Source organism: Thermochaetoides thermophila, assembly GCF_000221225.1.
Source record: "Thermochaetoides thermophila DSM 1495 unplaced genomic scaffold scf7180000011818, whole genome shotgun sequence".
Classification (NCBI taxonomy): Eukaryota; Fungi; Ascomycota; class Sordariomycetes; order Sordariales; family Chaetomiaceae; genus Thermochaetoides; species Thermochaetoides thermophila.
Window position 1 is genome coordinate 1,158,653 of NW_006383034.1, and position 22,370 is coordinate 1,181,022.

The 22,370-nt window shown below is 54.0% G+C and overlaps 3 protein-coding genes and 2 non-coding genes across 5 annotated transcripts; 3 read left to right on the forward strand and 2 right to left on the reverse strand.

The window, feature by feature from the left end:
* Nucleotides 1-4,604: 4,604 nt before the first annotated feature.
* CTHT_0043360 (copper-exporting ATPase-like protein) lies at nt 4,605-11,259 on the forward strand (the record flags this gene model as incomplete). Its single annotated transcript, XM_006694672.1, has 4 exons — nt 4,605-8,790; nt 9,259-10,122; nt 10,183-11,111; nt 11,227-11,259. The coding sequence occupies 4 exons, from the start codon at nt 4,605-4,607 to the stop codon at nt 11,257-11,259; spliced, it is 6,012 nt and encodes a 2,003-aa protein (XP_006694735.1).
* A 238-nt stretch (nt 11,260-11,497) lies between these two features.
* CTHT_0043370 lies at nt 11,498-11,625 on the reverse strand. The gene is made up of 2 exons: nt 11,588-11,625; nt 11,498-11,535 (listed from the first exon to the last, which is right to left on the reverse strand). It is a non-coding gene; the product is annotated as a tRNA-Pro (tRNA).
* Nucleotides 11,626-12,434: 809 nt separating this feature from the next.
* Nucleotides 12,435-12,563, forward strand: CTHT_0043380. The gene is made up of 2 exons: nt 12,435-12,470; nt 12,528-12,563. It is a non-coding gene; the product is annotated as a tRNA-Pro (tRNA).
* A 1,477-nt stretch (nt 12,564-14,040) lies between these two features.
* CTHT_0043390 (uncharacterized protein) lies at nt 14,041-20,224 on the reverse strand (the record flags this gene model as incomplete). The annotated part of the gene is made up of 6 exons (XM_006694673.1): nt 14,041-16,667; nt 17,007-17,164; nt 17,647-19,761; nt 19,818-19,930; nt 19,994-20,060; nt 20,175-20,224. The coding sequence occupies 6 exons, from the start codon at nt 20,222-20,224 to the stop codon at nt 14,041-14,043; spliced, it is 5,130 nt and encodes a 1,709-aa protein (XP_006694736.1).
* Nucleotides 20,225-21,057: 833 nt separating this feature from the next.
* Nucleotides 21,058-22,011, forward strand: CTHT_0043400 (NADH-ubiquinone oxidoreductase 30.4 kDa subunit-like protein; the record flags this gene model as incomplete). Its single annotated transcript, XM_006694674.1, has 2 exons — nt 21,058-21,433; nt 21,506-22,011. 2 exons carry the CDS (start codon nt 21,058-21,060, stop codon nt 22,009-22,011), a joined length of 882 nt encoding a protein of 293 aa, XP_006694737.1.
* Nucleotides 22,012-22,370: the final 359 nt, after the last annotated feature.

Genomic DNA, 22,370 nt, shown 5'->3' on the forward strand with positions numbered 1-22,370 from the left:
GAGCGGCTGACGTCGAACTCGGCAGTCAAGGCAAAGCTGGCTGACTCCTCGCTTGAAACACAAAGAGGGCACAAGCGGCTCCTCAAACTGGAAGTAAGAGACCAAATATGAAACAGAAGAGGCAACGATGCCAACTAGATGACACGACAAGAAGGATGATATTTAAATGGAAAGCAGTTGACATAGAAAAGGAAAAAAAAAATTCAGGTCAGACCGGCCCAATACGGCCGGTCTGGCGCTCTCCTTTCCGCACCCCGCGTCCTATTGACCGCCATCGGCCTGCCAATTGCCATCATTTCTCAGCAATTTCGCTCGCTTTCCCGGGCGAATGCTGGCCCGACGAGCGGCAAACTTGGGAAAATGTCCACGTCGTTGTGAAGGCGCGCCTCGACCCCTCGATCACGCAATTGACGCTAACCATGTCTGGAAACCATGTGGGGGGCCCCTGGTTAACGGCCGGGATGTGCTGGCCACATTTGTGGCTTGTCATGTACAGTGGGGCATGTGGCTGACCAATTACAAGCTATATGTCTTATGTTTGGTTACTGTGTTGTGCCATAAGCCAAAGTTTCCAACTCTGCCCCTGAAATGCCAAAGAAGAGCAGGATGCTTCATGAGCTCTTTCTTAGGTCATTCAGTGAGAGTAAATTTACTTGTTTTCTTCGATGAAGACAGGATATGCAGCACACACTACTCTTCAAGTCTAGCTTCGAGGTTGGGCTGTCATGCAGTGTGGATTTCCAATCCTTTGCTACCACGTAGGAAGACATGAGCGACGAAGATTGATGAGTTGTCTTACTCCCGAGCAGTTGAGGATGAAGACGAACCACAGCGTCAAGGTGAGATTTTCACTTTTGTCTCATTTTCAATAACATATTCAATCCATGAATGCTCTATTTAAACTCCCATGACCATCCTCGAAACAGCCATACTTGAGCTGTGAATAAAGGCAGGAAAATATGAAATTGGCCACCCATTCAAATAGCCTGGAATCACTTCAATCAAATATTACAGCTTGAGAGTTAATTCAAGTTCACTTGAGTTGGATTTAGCCACTGCTCAATTCCCTCATTCACTTTTTACTGATCAGCTAGTAACCTCTTCGTTCCTGTGCATACAGCAAGTCGTATGAGTTGTCAAGATGGCAATGCACTCTGTCTGTAATTGTGCCTACCTCTAATTCTTGCATTGCGTCCAAGTCCCAAGAATAGGAGGTTACTGTATTCATAATGACACCCCTGACTGGCTTTTATACCAAGAGCTAGCCCTTCGCATGCACGCGGGGATCAATCTAGGGCTGTGTAAGCTTGATCCCCCCAGTCTTCTCTCAGCGGTTAGTAAAAGCATGCTCCATAGATGACGTTAAACGCCTTGAACTTAGCCTATTTTACTGGGCATACCTTGACTCAAGGTAAAGTTAAAGCTGTAACCTTGTTTTCTACACCCGCAGCCAAGAAAGCAAACAGTTCAGTAGCCCGAGCTACCTCTAATCAAGGCTGAAGCCCCAGTAGTTCTAGGCAAGCTCTTGCGGTCTGGACCATCGCTTGTTCTAGATTTTAGCAAGTTCATTCAGATATCCGTTTCTTGCGCATCCATGCCGCCTCAATATCAGACTTGTCAAGGTTCTTACAGGTTTGCTCTCCTGTCTTTTGCATTTTGAAGAGGAAAGAACAACTCCTCCAACCGTTACAACAAAGATGATAGCCAATGGGCGCGGTTTCCAGGATAAGAGCTCGCCTCGGTCAACAATTCCATACTAAAATACTGACAAGAAGAATGCTGTGACTTAGATCATGCTATTACAACTCCTGATGACACTGTTCCTCTCTATTAGAGCAACTTCGGGGCCTTCCGTAAGTCATGCTCTAAGCATAGTAACAGGTGCCGACCTTTTCCAGAGCTTAAAAAAAAGTACAAGCATCCTTTCAAGCTTGTTCACTTACTATGTTGTCAGCCTTGCCAGTCCCCGACACCCTTTAAGCTTCAACGAGCAAGCAAGCACGATGCCCTTTTGAGTATCACTCCAATCAGTGGCACAACCTCCAAACATGCAGCCGGGCGGATTCCAGAAACCTGCCTTCATCGGGGATCCTTTGCCGCCGAGGTGGATGGAGCAGCTGCTGGACAAAGAGTGAGGGCTGAGTCGTACAGGATCTGAAACATCATGGCTCCCTTACCAGGTAGCCCGAGGTAGGCCTCGAGAAAGTTCCCGAGCTGCCTTAATTAGTTATGGTTGTCATGTCGAGATGGATAGGCTGTACCGTATCAACAGCTTCCTGGTGATCGATTCTCCCTGGATGGCAAGTCTGTCCGCATCTTACCGAGTGGGTGAGTTCAAGGCTCCGACTGAATGCATGGTTGAAGGCTCGAAGATGCTTTCATCCACACCTTCAATGTCCTGATCACCTGTCACCGAGCACTCCGATCGCCGTGAGACTGCATACAGTCCCGACCCGACTCACTGCAGGCCCATTACCAAGGAGAGTAAAACATCCGGCACTCTGTCTCTAAACCCCCTTCGCTTTCACCGCCCATCTCAGAACTTAGCATGATCAGGCAGACATGTTCCGCCCTCAAGATAGATACCTCACATCACCCTCCCAATTGAAGACCGACCTTTTACACTCTCCGTCTCGCTCCTTTCTGATCAAACGGCGCCGAAGCCCTCGCAAACGTCACAAAACAGACCGGGACTATGGGAGATGAATCAATCGGCGACCGACACCCGCCTGTGTACTGCCGAGGTCGGCTCCGGGGTGGGTCAGCAATCGGGGCAACGACAGGGATAGCAGACGGACGATGATCTCCGACTAGGGGAAACGACAAGTGCCAAGGGGAATTTATCACTGTGTAAGCTTGCCACCACTCGATAAGAAAACCTTGCGTTTTGATTCGTCGATTCCGCATCTTGGAAGGGGTTGCTAAGTTGGATCTCGGTGGCGAAAAGGACGTCATATACTGCCCGCCCTGTGACGTTCAGATCAAGAGGCTCAAGAACGGTTTGGGGTGATAACCCTCTTGACACTGCCGGAACCATTCTTCCATCCAGGAAGTGAGTCTTTGCGAAGTTTCTGCAAACAAAACTGCAGGTCTCTTCTTACAAGCAACAGTCCTTGGATCTTCCCAAACTACACAGCAGACCGTATGTCACACGGTGTACCCTTCAGCAACACAAAGAATGCGGGGCCATGAATGATGAATCAGCACAACCACAATACTCGACTAAGATCGGGCCATCCATTGGACATAACAGCTTCAACTTGTCCAAAGCAATGTCACACTCTGCAGCTACCTAATATCGAGTCCAGAAACACAGACAAGCGCCCTAGCCGCTAACGTTGCGTTACAGCTACATCTTGATAGTGTCCGTAATGAATGAAGCACATCCTCCACGCAGCACACAGTGTCTCTTCGACAGTTGTTCTTGGCGTGACTAACAGCCAACCGCCACAACCGTCTCTTTCCAGATCAGGAACAGGTAGATGGGAATGCGTGAATTGTGCGTGGTTCACTGCGACGAGGCTGGGGCAAACTTTGAAATCAAAAAGAACATTCCAGGAACAAGAAGGCGAGATATAAGAAGGGCTTTGAGTATCAAATTCAGGTCAACTGTCTTTTTTTTTTCATTAAAATCGATAGGTGTTTGTGGTTTATTTGCCCGTCACTCCACGATCAAGATCGCAATCGCTGTGACTTACGCAACTTGCATACACTGTGTCTCAAGCAAAGGCAATACGGTAATTACATGAAATCTTACATCACTATCACGTCCATCGTCACCGCCAAACCTCGATCGAGTCCATTCCTTGGCCTCTCGAGGAAGGTTGTGCTCCTCCAAGCAAGAAAGCCGCTAACTTCTTCATTTCATTCAGCCTATTACCCGTCGTCACCCCTCCTTCCTGTCTGCCATCCATTGGGCTTCCGTGTTTCCCAACCGGGAAACACACCAGCAATTAAATTAATTGCAGTTCCTTCTAACCCAGCCAGTCGCCGTTGGGGGTGTTACACACAGCGTTGCATACATTAACACTCCAACCAGACAACCTCAGATAGAGACAGGGAAGGGCACGAGGTGTCCAGCAAGGTACCTCTTTTCCCTTTCCAACAGGAGAGGCCCTTTGGCAAGTTGGCCAGTTCATCCCAGCTTATTGTGATCCTATCACTCGGCATCCAGACGGCTTTGGTCGCGGACCGACCAAAAACATCCTGTCGTCTTCCATTTTCCTTTTCCTGTCCCAGACCAGTTTCGACAGGGTCACGCACCTCCATTGACAAGTGGGGAGAGCGGACGGACGGTAGCTTGCAGATCAGATTCATTGCATCTGCATCTGCACCTGCACGCAACAACGAGCAGGGGTATTTTTCCTTTCGCTTGGCTCTCCTTGACAAGTTGTCTCTGTCTACACAGTGCCTGTCTTGTCGGCTTCGGGACGGCTTACGCAGGGCTTACACTCCTTGCCCTACCATATACGGATACACTAGACCAGCCCAAGAACGGTCCTATCCGACGCCGGCGGCAGCGGAGGGGCGGCGCGGCTACCTAGCATAGCGTAGCGGGGACCAAAAGCGACCCAATCTACCGGACGGCGCGGAGGCAGACAGACATGGGGCGGCATACAAGTACCGCGGCCACGCCCGCGCCCTGGTCCGGGGTGCTGGGGTCGTTCAAGTCGAGGCGTGCTTTCGGGATTAGTCGAACTGGTCGATCGTCATCAACTCCAGAAGCTTCCGCTTCTTCGTCGCAGAGAACACAGCCGACTTTGTCGACCGCAACAACAAACATTGCAACGACCTCCTTCCTCCTGGGCAACTTCCACTGTCCGACTTGCGCGCACGCGATTCAGCAGGTTGTTCGCAACGCTTATCCCTCATCGCCATCATCGACTCAGGACCCTGTCACAACTAGCACCAGTGTTACTGCGGGTGTTACGCCAGGCACTGCTGTGGTCAGGTGGGTCTCCCCGAACCTCGTCACCTCCGTCGTGACGGTCGAGCACCTGGCTCAGGCCGGTGTGATACCGACCCTGCGCAGGGCTCTGGAGGACGCGGGGTTCGACGTAGTCGCTGTTACCACGGACTCTCCGGAGGCCGAGGAGCTCCGACAAGACGCTGAGGACACCGAGATCAATAATATTGCCGAGACTCAACTTCATCAACCAGCATCGGCCTTCACCAACATCAACGCTGGCGCAGTAGCGAGCAGCATGGCAGTACTGACACGGTGGTTCGCTCCCTCCTCATCACCTGGGGGAAGGATGTCTCGTGACCAGAGAGCGCGGGTTCATCTCGAGAACTGTGAGCAGTGCCGTGCGGCGGCCGCTACGTCGGCCACTACCAGTGGTACAGAGGAAGATAAGACCGCCATTGACGAGACCTTCTCCAGCGCCACGGCTCCTAGAGATAGTGAGACCGACGCCAGCGGGGAAAGGACGTCGCCGATCAACAGTTCGACCTCTCCTGTTCCAATACATGTCACTGTTCAACGCCAGCCTGAGGTTCAGCACTTACAACAGCAACAGTCAGCCCGGCCAATAGATAAAAATGGCTTGTACAGAGCCTTTCTCGCCATAGCAGGCATGACTTGTGCCTCATGTGCTCACGGAATCACCAATTCCTTGAATTCTCTCCCCTGGGTCAGCAGCGCAACGGTCTCGCTACTGAGCCACAGCGCTGTGGTAGATGTCACTGACAGGGAGAAAGCTGAACAGGAACTGGTTGATGTAGTCGAGGGGTTGGGGTATGAGTGTGCGTTGCTCGAACTCGAGCCTCTAAGTCAGCCAAGTGAGGGGCAGCGAGAGAAAGAAGGAAATGAAGAAGCGAGGAAGGCGAATGGATGGGAGGTTGGGCTCGCAATCGGGGGCATGACTTGCGCATCATGCGTCAAGACTGTTGAGGAGGAATTGAGGAAGAGAGAGGGGGTAAGAGAGGTCGTGGTTAGCCTGCTAACCAACAGCGCTAAGGTCATTGTTGAGGACCGGGCGCTAGCGGAACAGCTGGTCCAGGTCGTCGAAGAGATGGGATACGACTGTACACTCGACAGCGTAACGCCCATTATTGAAGATGTATCTGAGTCTGCAAAATCGACATCTGACAACGAAGAGGAGAGTATTCCCCCTCGCACAATTGAAGTCCACATCACTGGGCTTTACTGCACTCAGTGCCCTTCGCGCATCATCACAACTCTCGAACGGGGCTTCCCACGACACAATCTACAGATCATCTCCCCTCCGACGCTCGCCTCGCCACTCTTGAAGCTCACTTATACCCCTCAACCTCCCAAATTCACAATTAGAACTCTTCTGGCCGCGATAGAATCGACATCGCCCAACTTCCGTGCCACCCTGCATCACCCTCCAACCCTCGAAGAACGTTCCAAGCAACTTGCAAAACAACACCGCTGGCAGATCCTCATCCGCATAATCCTCACTGCGCTGATTGCCGTTCCGACATTCGTCATTGGCATCGTGTACATGACGCTCTTACCCTCCCACAAGCGGCACACGGATCCCTCTGTCGCGTGGCTTATGTCGCCATGGAAAAGTGGTCTCTCCAGGGCGCAGATCATCCTCTTTGCGCTGGCGACGCCGGTGTACTTTTTCGGCGCGGACTTGTTCCATCGGCGGGCGGTTAAGGAAATTCTAAGGTTGTGGAGGGGCCCCAGGCGACCGCCGTTGAAGGAGAGGTTTTTAAGGTTCGGGAGCATGAACACGCTCATGAGTTTGGGTACGACGGTCGCGTACGTGAGCAGTGTGGGGCAGATGGTTGCTGCCGGGGTTGAAAAGCCAGAGAAGGTGGATGAGGGAAACTTTTATTTCGATAGCGTCGTGTTTCTGACGCTGTTCTTGTTGCTGGGGAGGTGGATCGAGAGTGTGAGCAAGGCAAGAACGGGCGATGCGGTCGAGGGACTGGTCAAACTCAAACCGAGCACGGCCATTCTTGTTGAAGGGTATACCTCTTCGGAGTCAGACGGCGAGAAATTCCCCTCGGTTGAGGAGGATACCGTTGTGCAGGCAGACCTCCTCGATCAAGGCGACGTGATTCGCATCCTCTCTGGCTCATCGCCCCCGGCAGACGGTGTCATCCTTCGTGGCACGACTGTCTTCGATGAGTCCTCTCTGACCGGTGAGTCCCGTCCCGTCCCCAAACAGCCCGGCGACCCGGTCTACGCGGGCACAGTCAACGCCGGCTCAACCCCTATCTTGGCACGAGTCACGGGTGCCGCGGGCAGGAGCATGCTCGACCAAATTGTGCGGGTTGTCAAAGAAGGCCAAACCCGTCGGGCACCAATCGAGCAGATTGCTGATGTGCTCACGTCGTATTTCGTGCCTGTGGTCACGGCACTCGCGGTGGTCACATGGGTGGTCTGGCTTGTGCTGGGTTTGGCGGGCGCTATACCTCGGGATTGGCTCGCTAGCGGCCATGACATGGATGTGGATATGAGCGGCAACAGCATGAACAACCACAACATGGCCAGTACTGTCAGATCTTTTGGATCGAATGGGGGCAGAGGGGGTTGGGTCGCCTTCAGCCTGCAGTTCGCGATCGCGGTTTTCGTCGTGGCCTGTCCTTGCGGGCTGGCGCTTGCCGCCCCAACGGCAATTTTTGTTGGGAGTGGGCTTGCTGCCAGGTACGGCGTGCTCGCGAAGGGAGGAGGCGAGGCATTCGAGAAGGCTAGTCGGGTTGGTGTCGTGGTATTTGACAAGACGGGAACGCTGACGGTCGGCGGGGAGCCCAAAGTTACGGACTTTGAGGTGTTTGCTGAAGATGAGGAGGAGATCCTGGCGGCATTGAGGGTTGTTGAGGAGAACAGTAGCCATCCTGTTGCGAAGGCGATTGTTGCCTTTTGCGCAGCGAAGACATCCTCCCGCGCCAACATCACCAGTCTGGAAGAGTTGCCTGGTCGCGGTATATGTGCAACTCTCTCAACGAACGTCGAGCTTGCCGTCGGCAACGAGTCCCTTCTCTCTTCCATGTCCATTCCTGTTCCTCAACAGATCCTAAATACCCTCGGACAATGGCAATCTGAAGCCAAGTCCACCGCTCTGGTTGCCATCCGACGGGGTTCCGATAGTCCTTGGACCGTCTCTGCTGCCCTCGCCATCACAGACCCCATCCGCCCCGAAGCTCCCCGCGTCCTTCACACCCTCCAACACACCCTTGGTCTGCGCGTCTGGATGCTCTCCGGCGATAACCCTCGCACAGCCCGAGCAGTTGCTTCGCGGCTGGGCATCCCTCTCGACCAAGTCCTTGCTGGCGTCCTCCCAACCGGCAAGGCGGATGCCATCAAGCAGATTCAAGCCAGCGTCCGGGCCCAGCGTTCACCGAGCAAGGTTTCTACCCGCGGGGCGAAGGGTATGGTTGCCATGGTTGGCGATGGCATCAACGACAGCCCGGCTCTCGCTACGGCCGACGTGGGTGTTGCCGTTGGAAGTGGCGCGGACGTGGCCATCTCGAGTGCGGATTTTGTTCTGGTCAAGTCTCACTTGGACGCGGTGGTCGATTTGCTGGATTTGTCAAAGACTGTGTTCAACAGGATCAGGATCAACTTCGCCTGGGCCGTGGTGTACAATATGGTTGCACTACCGGTTGCAGCGGGCGTGTTGTACCCTGTAGTGAGTGGAGGGAAGCATGTCAAGTTGGATCCGGTGTGGGCTAGTCTGGCGATGGCGTTGAGTAGTATTAGTGTGGTGATGAGTTCGTTGGCGTTGAGGGTTCGGATTAGGGGAATTGGGTTTAGGCCGAGGAAGAGGCAGGCCCAAGCTGTAGAGGGGCAGAAGCAGGGTCCATTGTGTGGGTGATGAGATCGGATTAGGTGTCTAGAGAGGATTGGGGTTGCCTGAGGGTAGGGTATTATTTGCGGTTCTGGTTCGGTTTATTCTGCGAGGTTATGATCGTCTTTGTCAGGATGCCAGTATTAATATTGATACCCTGTTGTTTTAATGGACAGCAGCTTGCGTGTTTTGTGGGATCAGAACATTTTGTGCGTAGTTGTCGTTGATGTCTTGCTATATACAGCCATGGCTAGATTGCACTAGATTGCACTGTGCGGATATTGTACGTAAACTGTGCTATGGACTGTGTGCCACAACATCATCGCAATCCAAATAGACGTTCCCATTCTCTCAACCATCCTTGCTGATTGCCATTCTTCCCTTTCGACTCTCACCTCAATCGTCATCCCAGCACATTGATTGCTCTTCAGCACTTGCATCTGAATTACATTCATAGTGGGGATTGCCGTAGCCGCATAATTAACAGCTCATCGGGAGCGGCTCAGTGCGGCTTGCGGCTCGACTCGCGGCTCGACGACTCTGCAATCCCAGCCGCGCTCCCCACATTCCCACTCGCCCCTTGGGTGCAACTCTTCCCACAAAAACTACGATATGAACTCTGCTGTCAAGCGCAAATTCAATGCCCTTCTTCAAGGCATCACCAGCCGGCCCGACGGCACGCCCGACCGCGATCGTTCTAGCCTTGCTGAGTACTCTTCCCTCGACGACATGCCCTCCCCTCCGTCTTTCCTATCTTCCTCGCGCGGCATAATCACGCCAGATAACGCGACCGCTAGCGAGCTCAAGAAGCGCCGCCTCGGTGGCGCCGCGACAGCGACTACGGCGACGCCCATGAAGAGCGACACGAGTATCCTACAGCCCTCACCGGCCAGCATCCGCAGCGTAACCGGCTCGTTGACGACCACAACTACTGTCTCGAATATTACCTTGCGAAGATGGACGTCCACTCCGAATGCTAGTACAACCTCGATCCCTGGATCGTTGAAAGAAGGCATGCCCCCTCCGCCACGGTACTGTCCCTCGGACAGAGATCAGCTCATCCGGCGGCTGGCGACGTTTCAGGAATTGACCGAATGGACGCCCAAGCCGGATCGGGTGAATGAGATTGAGTGGGCGAAGAGGGGATGGACATGCTCCGGGAAGGAGAAGGTGAAGTGTGTGTTGTGCGGAGCAGAGTTGGCCGTGAAGGTGAATAGGAAGGAAGTGGATGGGAAAGAGGTGGCTGTATTGATTGCCAGTGAAATTGAGGAGGCTGTGATTGAGAAGTATGCGAGCTTGATTGTGGACGCGCATAAAGCGGATTGTTTGTGGAGGAAGAAGGGCTGTGATGGTAGGCTTCCGTTTCTCCAGAGACTCGTCGTGTTCAAGCAATGACTGACACGGTCTACAGGCTCCCTTCTACGTCTCCCTTACCCTAACAACAAGCTCGTGCTCCAGGACCTGCGCCAGCGGTACGACGAGCTCTGCGAGCGCTCCACCTTCTTACCATACGAGTTCAGCATCCGCCTGCCGGATGGCCTCGACATCGACACTGTCATCTCTTATCTCCCCCCGAACTTCTTTACCGAACCTCCGCCCAAGCAGCCTGCCGCTTCGAGCGATGCGACCAAGACCAATACTTCTGCAAATACCTCCAAACCCTCAGATCCTACCTCTTCAACTATCAACCGCTCAGCCTTAGCTCTTGCCCTTCTAGGTTGGCAATCCCTCACCCACCCGACCCTCCACACTCCCATCCCAAATAGCGCTTCCTGCCACACCTGCCTGCGCCGCCTCGGCCTCTGGATGTTCAAGCCCCGCGAGATCGACCCTTCCACAAAAGAAGTCATCGTCCCCGCCCCGATGTCCCACCTTGACCCGGTCAGGGAACATCGTTTCTTTTGTCCCTGGAGGAACCCAGCTACGCAAAAGAACCCCGGCTTACAGAGGAAACTTGATCCAAGCAAGGGAGAGAGGGAGATGCCAGCTTGGGAAGTTGTCCTGGCCGGATTGAGGAATGAGGCTTTTATTCGGGGGAAGGTGGACGGGAATCGGGCACGGAGCGGAACCCTCGCAACAGTGGCTGGTGAGACGCTGGCTGAGCCCAGGACGCCGGATAGGAGGCCAGTTGCGTCCAGCGGGGCGACACCCAGGATCGCTGGCACCAATCAGGAGGGAGAGGATGAAAGTGTGCTTGGGGAGGGTGATTCTACTGTCACAGGGAGTGTGGTTGACGAGGAGGAGGCCAAGAGGAAGAAGGATATGGATGTCATGTCGCGGTTGAGGAGGGTGAAAAGCTTGTTTAATGCGAAGGGTGGGAAGCTAAAGAAGGGAGGTAGTGTAAGTCGCCCGGGAACGGGGAATAGTGGGTGAGAGTGGAAGGATAGCTGAGCCAAGAGGGTCAGAGGGGTTGTGGAAGTTGTGTGTTACATCTTATATACCGGTTGGATTTCAGTTTGAGCTTCAGGCTGCTATAGAGGATACCTAATCGAGCTGATACCATTGTTACTGTTGCCACTCCCTCCCCACATCATCGTCTGTCTCCCCGCCCTGTCTTTCCCGGCCTCGAAGCGGCAAGAGCCTCATCTCGGTCCCCTCCCACAAAACCTTTGTGTGTGGGCACAGTAAAAAAAAATAAAAAAAATTACTCGTACCATTTCTCTAAATTCCTCTTCTCGGGAAACTCGGCCCCTTCAAAAACCAAAATTCAGGAAGCCAAAAATTTGGGGGCTGTCCGGGGATCGAACCCGGGACCTCTCGCAGTTGCGTTTGATTGGCTCAAACCAAGGGTGGTACCTTGGTGGAGACCATCTTCGTTCCCAAAGCGAGAATCATACCACTAGACCAACAGCCCGCGGCTGCGACGCCAGAGAAGAGGTTGGTGGCGTGGCAGCCGTGAAGAAGGTTTATAAAGGATCCCCACCCTTTCTCGAGAGTATTGTCTACCCTATGCTTTGGGGCCACGTGGGACAACACGGGACAGAAGGATAGTAGTGTTCTAGGCCCTTGGATCAGGGAATCAGATTATATGGACATTTTGTCCCACTTTTGAAGTATTAACTGCGGAGAGGGAATGAGACACACGACACTGAGATGATCAACCCGATGGCATAGTTTTCCGTGCATTTGGACAGAGCTGAGCAAAGATGAACTTTCCTGGGGTGAAATTTGAACCTGGGGAATTTCAGTTCGGTTCTGCTTATTGCTTACATGTTGCTTCATATAGTCAAGATTTTTTTTTTTTTTTGTGCAATGATATCTGAACCAGGATCTCTCACTTGCAATCTATTTTGAGCGGCCGAGCACATACACTACGTCCCTTGGAACACCAATAAGCTTGTTACCGTCAATATACTTGAATCAACTGCTTCGCATCAGAATTTCAAGTCGACCACGCATGCTCTATCTCAATGTGGTAACGAAGTCACGTATCATTTTTCAACAGTCTTCACCTTCAACTGGATGACGCCCAAATCATTCCTCCTCCTAAACCCAAAACTAGGAGCTCCAAGGCTTCGACTGAAACCGGGAAACTTTTGTCGATTCCCAATATCGAAAACCCACCAAACAACGGCCTCTTCTTTCTGCGGACCGTAGCTCGGCTAGACCGTTGATCATCATAGATAATATTATTTTCTGATGCAGCCGCCAACAACCGCATTTGGCTCAATGGTCTAGTGGTATGATTCGCGCTTCGGGTTGATCACCCAGTTCCTGTGGTGGGGATTCTCCCCACGAAGAGACAGGTGCCGGAGATGTGCGAGGTCTCGGGTTCGATCCCCGATTGAGCCCCATGTCCGTTATTTTTAGCCAATTGTCCACAATTGGCCGTGGTTAACTTTTTCTCTTTTTGATCCTAAGTCTTTTCAGATTGCGCAAATTTAGACTTCAGTTACGGTGTTCTTGGAAGATCGATGGGAGTGGTAAAGAGCCCTAGCAGCGTCAATATGATTTGAGGATACATAGACAAGTTTTGAAAAGTTTTGGAACCTCAGGATTGAGTAGTAGAGTTGGACTTAGTACCACTACTGATCATTATCAACGATGTTTTGTGTTTTAGTGGCAAGATGCTGAAAGATCCCAATATGCTCAAGGTCGCTCATTCTGCAATCCTTTCTGCAAGACAGAGAGAGCATGTTAGTTGAAGTGTCCGCTGACGAACGTACAGGATATATGCAGTCAAGGCAATTCTACTGTCCATTAGAACAGGTAAGAAGTAGGATAGACTGCAGCGCTGGTTCGAGAAAGGAGGAACGTTTCATTATCAGTTCAAACTGGCATAATGCGCATAAAATGGAAGGATGACCATAGCATCTAGTAATAAGCATTCACCTCAGTACGCTACATTGTTAACCAACCGCACTGAATGTGTTTCGATTCTTTCATGCATCATACCGTACCATACATTGTACATTTCATTGATCAACCATATTGAATGTTCTACGCTTCCTATATTCGTGCATCATACCGTTCAGTACTTTGTACACATCTCTACCATGAATACATCTGAGTGTTGTCATACACGTTTACTTGACATATATCATCGCTTAAGACACGGCAAAAGTCATGACGTAATCTCCAACCTGACCTCGTCCCTTTCAGTGAATTTGCCATCCTGATTCCCAACACCGGCAATGTTCCTTAATCAGACGATGTGTACATACACCGTACAATCATATATGTACAATCCGATTACCCCTAACCCAACAATGCCCGCTTTTTCACACACAAGCCATGGTGCATCCATATAATCACACGAGCACATATAAAACGTTAAGACACCTCCATCACTAAGAACGAAAAGTAAGACCAAGCCAAGGAACAGGTTCAACATCCCTCAATATTCTGCCCCCACCCAATCTAGCAAAGCACACGCAACTTCCACAACAAACACACACCCCCTAGTAGCAACGACAACCACACTCTCCAGTAACAAAATTGCCAGCCATGCAGTTGCAAATACCGCCTCGCTCAATGGCAATGCAATAGACCGTCCCTCGCCATAGCCAGTGCGCAGCAGGACAGGACGAACCGCGCGCGCAAGGGCAATTGACACTGCGACCGCAGCAAGGGCATCGCCCCGCGTGTTGCGCAGCGTGGGGAAGGGAAAGGGGTAATTTAGGAGAAGGGACGACGACGTTGTCGTTGTCGATGTTGTAGGACTGGAGACAGGAGAGAAATTCCGGCTGCGCTGTCCCCTACGTCCCCATCTGCGATGACGCTGACCTCCCGCTGCAGATATAGACTCTTCCCCAAAGGCCGAAGCTAGTCAATGTCCTCCGCCCCCACCAGCTCCCACGGTCGCTGTGGCAGTTGTGGTCTGCTGAAGAAGAAGCTTCTTATTCTTCTTCATCAGCTGCATCAGCGACTTCTCCAGCTTCTCGGTCTCCTTGCGTGCAGCGCACAACGCAGCCTCAGCATCCTCCAGGCTCATGAGCGGGACATTACCAAACGGTGTTGGCGAGGGGAAGCTGAGCATGGAGCTTGTGCCAACAGTCCCATTGGTTCCATCAGCTGGGGACGGCACGTCAAGGTACGACGCGTGCCCAGGGAGATCACGCGGGTCAGAGAAAGAGCCCACGGGGCCAGGGTAGCTCAACTCCGGGGGAGCAGGTTCCGTGTCGTGTGGAGAGGAGGAGCTCACGCTGGCATAGAGCCAGGGAGCAACGCTGTTCAAACTGGCGGCAGCTTGGGCGGCAGAAGAGACACTTGCACTGGCGCTAGAGCCATTGGATGAACTACCCTTAGGCAGGGTCACATCGCGACTGTTAAGGTTGAGCCGCGGAAGGACGTACTGGTTAATGTAGTAAATAGCCTCCTCCCGCTGGATCTTGTTCACCGGATCGGAGGGGTACGCGCCGGGGGCAGGAGGGAAGTAACTTGGAGGGCCATTAGGCACTGCGCGGCCTTTGATGAGGCTAAAGCCACCTGTGTTCTCATGCCGTGACGAGACCCACGAGGCAGGGTTCGTCGCGGCCTCGGCGACGCGCTGTTGCAACTCAAGGAAACGGTCTTCCTCTTCTGGAGTAAGATTGCGGATGCAGTCACCATTGGGCGTCAGCAGGATGCGAATACCATCGACCACTTTACGGACAGGGTTTCCAGCAAGCAGCTGCGCCTGGTCTTCCTCCGTGACGATCGACTTAGTCGGTGCCATGGAATTGCGTGTGGCTAGGTCTCTCAAACCCGGATGTGACTTGTCCAGCTGACTCGTAACCGGCTTGAAGAAGGGGAGTTCATCAATGTTGGACGACACAAACCCGGCTCGCTGCAACTCATGTAAAACAGAAGCGGGGGTCGGGAGCGTTCGCGGTTTTGAAGGATCCGTTGTTTTAGGCTTGAGCTCAGCGAGCTTCCTCGGAGCCGGCTCGCCGGTGAGAGTAGTAGTCTCCCCGGCAGTCGAGCGGTAGGTAGAGGACTCCTTCTCTTGGACTTTCTCCTTCTCCTTCTCCTTTTCTTTTTCCTCTTTTTCCTTCTCCTTAATAGTCGGTGTGTCGGGCCGGCTGGCAGACGCTATAGCTTTGTTGCTGCTTGGCTTCTCCTTGTCCTTCTTCTGCTTCTTCTTGCGTGCTGTGATGGGGCCGATCTCTTCAGGTGGCTCAGTCTTGACCGGGGCAGCTGCAATGCTGGCCGACTCTTTCTTCAAGGCCTCCTTGCGCTCCTTGCGCTGTTGGCTCTTGGTCTTGGTTCGGACAGGGGCAGATCCGATCTTGGACGGCGGCGGCGAACTCGCACGAGACACAGAGATAGAGGCCGAGATGATCGAGGCACTATCCGAGATCATCTCGCTCGCGGGAGTCTCTGGACGGATTGCAAGCGTAGCAACAGGCTTGGAAACGGGCGCAGCCAACACCGGTGTGGACGGTGATTCTGTCTTGGGCGTCGAAACCACACGAAGTGTCTTCGGCGCAACCCGCGTAACAGGCGAAGGGGCTGAAACGGGGGTAGGAGTAGTAAAAGCCGGGAAGTTGGCATCCTTGTCGGCGGCGGCAGACTTGTCGCTGGGCGTTGGCGCGTCGACAATCTTGATGACCTTCGCCGTCCTTGTAGCTGCAGTAATGTCAAGGATACCTGGAGTCGGGCGCATATCCGCTTTCTTGTCAGCGGCCTTTTCGGATGCCCTTTCAAGTGCCTTCTCAGGAGCTGGTGCTACTGGCTTAAAAGCCTCTTTCACCGCAGGCTTTCCCTTCTCGGGCTCCTTTTCCTTGTTTTCCTTGCCCTTATCCTTGGACTTCTCCTCCTTCTCCTTCTCCTTCCCCTTTTCCTTTTCTCTCTCCTTGGCTTCTTTCTCTTCCTTCTCCTTCTTGAGCTTCTCCTTTTCCTTCCTCTCCTTCTCCTCTTTCTCCAGCTTAGCCAGTGCCTTCTCGGCAGCGCGCTCAGCGATAGACTTCTTAGGCTTGGAAGCTGTCGCCTTTTCGGCTGTCAGCTTTGGAGGAGGAACAGCCGTCGATGTCGTTGCCGTAGCAGGTTTTGGCGAGCCAAGGGCCGGGAAGTCCTCGTCTGCCAGGACTTTAGCAGGCATCGCCTTGGTTGCATCCTTCGATGGGGTGCCCTCGGCCGTTTTTGCGAGTTTGGCGTGGCTAGTGGATGGAGTAACGGTCCTTTTTCCGGCGAGCGGGCTTGAGACAGGAGGAGCCGTAGGTTTTACTGGAACCTTAGGGAGTGCTACTGGAGGTGTCTGTCGTCCGACACTGGTTGGCGGAAGAGAAGCGTGCGAGACTGCCGGAGAAGGGTGTGCGCTAGGAAAAGAGAATCCAGGGGGGACAGAGGGGGTGCCGGATCGATTCAGGACCCCAAATGCACCGGGCGGGTAGCGAATGGGAGTCTCGATAGGTTCGTCGGCTACAAGAGCATCTATGCTCGACCTAACCTGGTCCTCGAAGAAGAGATCGTCATCTGCGAGAGAAGAATAATCAGCCTACTGCTTGCAAAGTCTACGAGTGATGTGAGGGTGCGAGTGTGTGTGGTGTGTTGTGTGCAGCTGCAAAAGCAAAGGCAAAATACGAGTTGAAAGATGACGACGGGCTAGGGAAGGGAGCAACACAGGCCATCAGTGCGCCACTAGCCACTAGATACAGGATATGAGGGCTTTTGGGTTACGTCAACGACTACCATCATCGTCTTCCAGGAAAGTGGTTCAAGTAACAGGAGGACCGTTAAAATGATGCTTTATTCTGACGATCGATGCCACCTCCGCCCCGAGAGTTGCCAAACCTGGGGCCCGAGTTAACGTACATTGGGGGTTGTTGAAGGGGCAGGGAGAGACCTTCAAGGAAGACGATGAGAGAGCTTGCCTGCTGGACGTAACCCGAGAACCCCTGGTGGTGCAGTTCTCCCCTGGGGCGAAGTGGTGGCGACCCTCCTCGAAGGCATCATCCCAAACGCCCTCCTGCCTCCCCAGAAGAGAGATAAAAAACGAAATGCCCTACGACGCCCAATGCAAAAAGGCTGCTTTCCCCCCCTTTATTTTTCCGAACCGGCACTAGTGCGGTTGTTGCGATGCTGTCCCTTGGAAATCAGGTATGCGCCAATTCCCCGAAAGAGCGAGATATTAAACCTTTTCATCCCGCTCGTGCAATCGAAGCCGTTGTGATATCGCGTGAACAAAAAAGAAACAGGAAAGAAAAGGCAAGACCAGGCGTTGCTCCCTCCCCCAGACTCGTGTGTAATGAGTAAAGACATATGGTGCAGCAACGGGGAAGACATGCGATATTGGTGTGGCAGAAAGCGAGGTGAAGCGAGGAGACGGTCGTCATCGTAGCTAGTGGGCAGGATCGCGGGTGAATGGATGGATGGTCGACCAGACAGGGGGGAGTCAGAGACACAGTTAGCTCCCGAGGAGCACCCCAGCGAGCGAGCAGTGCCTCATCCTCACCACGCCCGGTAACCCGGGTTGTACATCATGGCGGGATTGGTGTACCCACCTTGCGTCTGGCCACCGAACAGTCCCTGTCCGAGACCGGCATTGCTCTGCTGCTGCAGATGCTGCTGGGACTGCATTCTCGCCTGCAGGATACTCGGGTCCGCAAGATCTACTAAGCCACTCCCCCCAGAGGAGGAAGTGTTAGCGTGTCTGTGCTTCTTCCCCTTCTTCTTCTGCTTTGAACCCAAGTCTTGGAAGGCTCCAGGCTGAGAACCGTAGAGCGTTGCCAGGTGGCTCGAGGCAGGAGCTGGGGTGGAGGAGGTAGAAGAGGACGGGAACTCTGTGGGGAAAGAAGGGAACAGTAACTCACGCTTCCCGGCATCATGGCCCTGGGTGCCGGCACCCCGACCACGATTGAACAAGTGCAATATGTCGCTATTCTCCTTCTGAGCCGCGGCGGCGCCAAACCCGGCAGCCGCTCCGAATCCGTGTTGTCCAAACATGCCCGGCGGTGTGCTTGTCGACTTGAGCCCCGGCGGTGGGCCCGGCATCGTGGCGGCGTAGTACTGGGAGCCTGGCTGGCTGTGGAAGGTCGACGGCATCATGGAAGACTGTTGTGCCATGATGCGAGGGTTTGCTGCAAGCTTGACAGAGGTGGCCGCCGAGGCCGCGTCTCTGCCGTCGTTAGTGAAGTTGAAGCGAGAACTCTGGCGGGTATGGCCCTGGCCCTGGAAAAGGCTTGCTTGTGCAGATAGATGATCGATGTAGTTGCTCGGCTGCCGCATGAACGACGGCTGCTGAGGTGTCATGGCCCGGCTGCCCACCGAGCCGAGAGCACCCGCCGCTGCCGCTTGGTTGAAGCCAGGGGCGCCGACAGTTTGGCCAAAGAGGCCGTCAGTGCTACCCCGCTGGAGGGGCGGCTGTTGCGCAACGCGACGTGGGTCATAGCCGTGCACGTCGCGACCGTGATCACGATCCTCGGGCTCACCACCGAGCGCGTGGCTACCGCTGCTCTCCGGCTCGCCGGCCTCTGATGCTGTACGGGCGCCGCTGGCCGACTGGTCGCCAGCGACACTGCTAGCCGCCTCAGATGCACGAAGGGCACGCCGGCGCTGGCCGCCGCGGGGATCAAACATGGGAGGGAAGTTCTTTGCGAATTCAAAGGCGGACGGATCGCCACCAAACTTGGGCCACGCGAGGGAACAACCCTCGAGCGACTTGAGCAAGGACTTGAGCGCGTCTTGGGGAAGGGCGCGCCTGGCCTTCTCAGCTGCTGTGCTTGGCATCTTTGGCTGAGCAGAATTCGAGGCGTTCGCAGAAGATCCGGTGCTATCCTCGACGGCAGATTCGGAGTTGGCCGGCACAGAAGTCGACATGGCCGGGCTGGGAGCCGCACCAGTTGTAGCCTGACTGCCACGACGACTGCGAACCTGGGAATTCTGAGCCCACTTAGCCGTTGGTGGCAGCGCCGGGCCGTCGTCGTGATTGGCTCCGTCTTTACTTGAAGTCCTCGCCATCGGTTGTGCATTGCTCGTGGCCGGTGACGCGTGAGCCTGCTGTCGAGAAGCAGACCGTGAGGTGCCAGAATTATTCAGCGGCCGCTGCGAGTTAATGCTGTTCATAGATGATAGATCCTGGCGGCTGTAGCTATCCTCCTCGTCCCCGAGCTCATGTAAAAACATGCACTGCCGATTCGTACACTGTTCGTGACGAAGCCATGCAGAGCAGTACTTAGTCGTACCGAGCTGAGCTCTCAGGATCCGGTCGCCATTCTGCGAGCCATTGACGGCCATAATACAGCGTTGGGCAGCCTCTTTCGAGTCGAAGGTGACGTAGACCCCCATCGATTCTTGGCCATCGTTGCCCTTGCGCTTGCTGATGGAGATTTTGAGGATGTTTCCGTACTGACCGAAGAACTCTGGCTTCCGGAGAGTCTTGAGCAGCTCCTCTTCGCGCGCTGTCGGCTGCAACCCAGTCACATAAACCAGGTTCTTCTGAACAACCCGCACGCCAACCAAATTCTTGCGGCTGTCTTTCTCAGCTTCTCGCTTCTGGGCCTCCTTCTGTCGCTGTTCTTGGGCACGCTTCTTCTGATTTTTTTGGATATTGGCCTTAAATTCGGCGATCCTGTCGTGGTCGTCAGCGAAGTTCGCGTAGCGGGGCTGGGTGGTGGTCTAACATACTCTTCCTGCGTAACAACCTTCCATTGGATCGTCTTGTCATCGTATGGACGCCGACATGCTGGACACAACCCGTTCATGTTGTTCCGAATGTTATTGAAGCAGAACTGGCAGATCTGGGAACAGTCAGCATTCGCGGGGAAATGACGCAGACATGAGCCGCGCTGGTATCGACATACCTGGTATCCACACGGACATGGTCGGAAGTTCCGGTCAGAAAGGTCGAACTCCTCGATGCAAAGGGGGCTATGGGTAAAAAAATTGTCAGTAGCAAGCTCAACCGGTGATGCACAGATGCTGAGCGCGGGACTCAAAGGCCGATTGATTGAAGCATAGCGGGGAGCGGGGAAGGATCCGTACCAGTAGTCCTCCTCTTCCTCGATATAGCTGTCGTTATTAGGAGGCGCCATGGCTGCGGTATGTTGAAGCTAGCAAAGGGTTGCAAAGTTGGGGGAAGGTGGTCGTGTGCCGTCGATGCTGTTGATGGTGTGGAGGATAAAAAAGCGGCGAAACCCGACAATTTCGCAGACACGAGTTGAAATGCAACGCTTGTTTGGGTATGTTATTAGGGAAGTGCAGTAAGGTGTGAGGAAAAAAAGAAGATGCCAAAGACAGCAGCAGGATCAAGTGACGTTGATACTCCGTTCGTAACACCAGGCGGGAGTTACTAAGGAAACATCAGTATTCGCGGAGCCGTGCGTGATGTGGGTGGCAGTCGGTCGACGAGGGGAACGGATGACGGGATCGAGGTTTTGGTTTGTTGAATGAAAGGAGGAATGGAGGCGGCGAACGCAGAGTCTTCCAGCAAAACGTCCCTGCGAGTCGTGCGCTAAGCCAGATGGGGCTAGTGGATCCTGGCACGTGTCGTGCAGTGGACGGGCAAGGTGTTTGATGTGGGGAGGGCGCAACGTCGAAGAGCTGCTTGTGCAAGAATTGCTCTTGGGTCGACTTGAGAACAAGAAAGAAAGCCTAAAATCGAACAGGATTGGTGCAAGTTTTACATTTTTTCCTTGAGCTACGGGTCCTCAAGGGATCGAGTTCATCCGGCAGACAGAGATGCGGGACCCCTGTTTGCGAGCACGTGATGTGTCACGTGCATATCAGACCCTTGGCCCGAGCTTCGAGCTCGAGGTCGAGCGTAACTGAATTGGTTGCGGGACGCTCATCCGCTCGACGAGGACCCGGCTGATTCTCGATCAATTGGCTCAACGAGCACCCGCCCGCCGAACTCCCACCATTCCCCATGGCCAGCAAGCTCTGCAAGACCAGGGCCTTGGCCTCGGCCCTGCGGCCGATCTCCCGCAGCAGCAGAAGCACTGAGGCCATCGCCAATGTCGCCGTTGTGCGCTCTTTCGCCACCACCCCCCGCCTCGGCGTGGCCCTCCCCAAGGATGCCCCGAACCCGCGTGCCATCCCCCGTGAGCCCGTGGGCGAGATCAAGCAGGCCCTCGTCAACCCGGCCGATAAGTACCAGAGCAAGGCCGACAACCTGCACAAGTACGGCGCGTGGCTCATGAGCTGCCTGCCCAAGTACATCCAGCAGTTCTCCGTCTGGAAGGACGAACTTACCATCTACATCTGCCCCACTGGCGTCATCCCCGTTTTCTCGTTCCTCAAGTGTAAGCTCATCTTGTGGAGGGTCATTGGGCCGACTGTTAGGGATGTAATAGGTGGCTGACCCCTCCCCGCAGACAATACCAATGCCGAGTTCACCCAGGTCAGCGATATCACCGCTGTCGACTTCCCCACGCGCGAGATGCGCTTTGAGATCGTCTACAACCTGCTGAGCGTGCGGCACAACGCGCGCATCCGCGTCAAGACCTACGCCGACGAGGTCACTCCGGTTCCCAGCATTACCAGCCTGTACATGGGCGCCAACTGGTACGAGCGTGAGGTCTACGACATGTTTGGTGTGCTCTTTGTCGGCCACCCCGATCTGCGCCGTATCATGACCGACTACGGCTTCGAGGGCCACCCGCTGCGCAAGGACTTTCCTCTTACAGGTTACACAGAGATCCGCTACGATGAGGAGAAGAAGCGCATCGTCGTTGAGCCGCTCGAGCTTACTCAAGCCTTCCGCAACTTCGAGGGAGGCTCTAGCGCTTGGGACCAGGTCGGCCCTGGCATCGATCGCACTCCGGATACGTTCAAGCTGCCTACGCCTAAACCTGAGGAGCAGTCGGAGGAGAAGAAATGAGGGGTTGACTGTACATATCCATCCAAAAAATATGATATACCAACCAGTCCCTGGGTGTGCGTTGCTTCTCGAGTTTGGTGCATAAGAAGTGTGTTTGAGCCAGTAGTCATGCTAGTCTCTATCTCGGAGGCACAGTTGATTCTGGGGCTGACTGGAACCAGCTCGATGCTGCGGGGCTGCCAATTCCCCAGGCCCCTTCACTATGAACATTACTTGGCAAGCTTGATCAGGCCCTCCTTTACCTGTGGAGTTGCTGATCTGTTCCTGACGAAGCACCCTCCCCGAATACTCTGAACGTTTTCGCCGAAACAGTATGCCTTCGACTCAAGGGGGTTTGGGCTTGAATTATGAGTAGATTG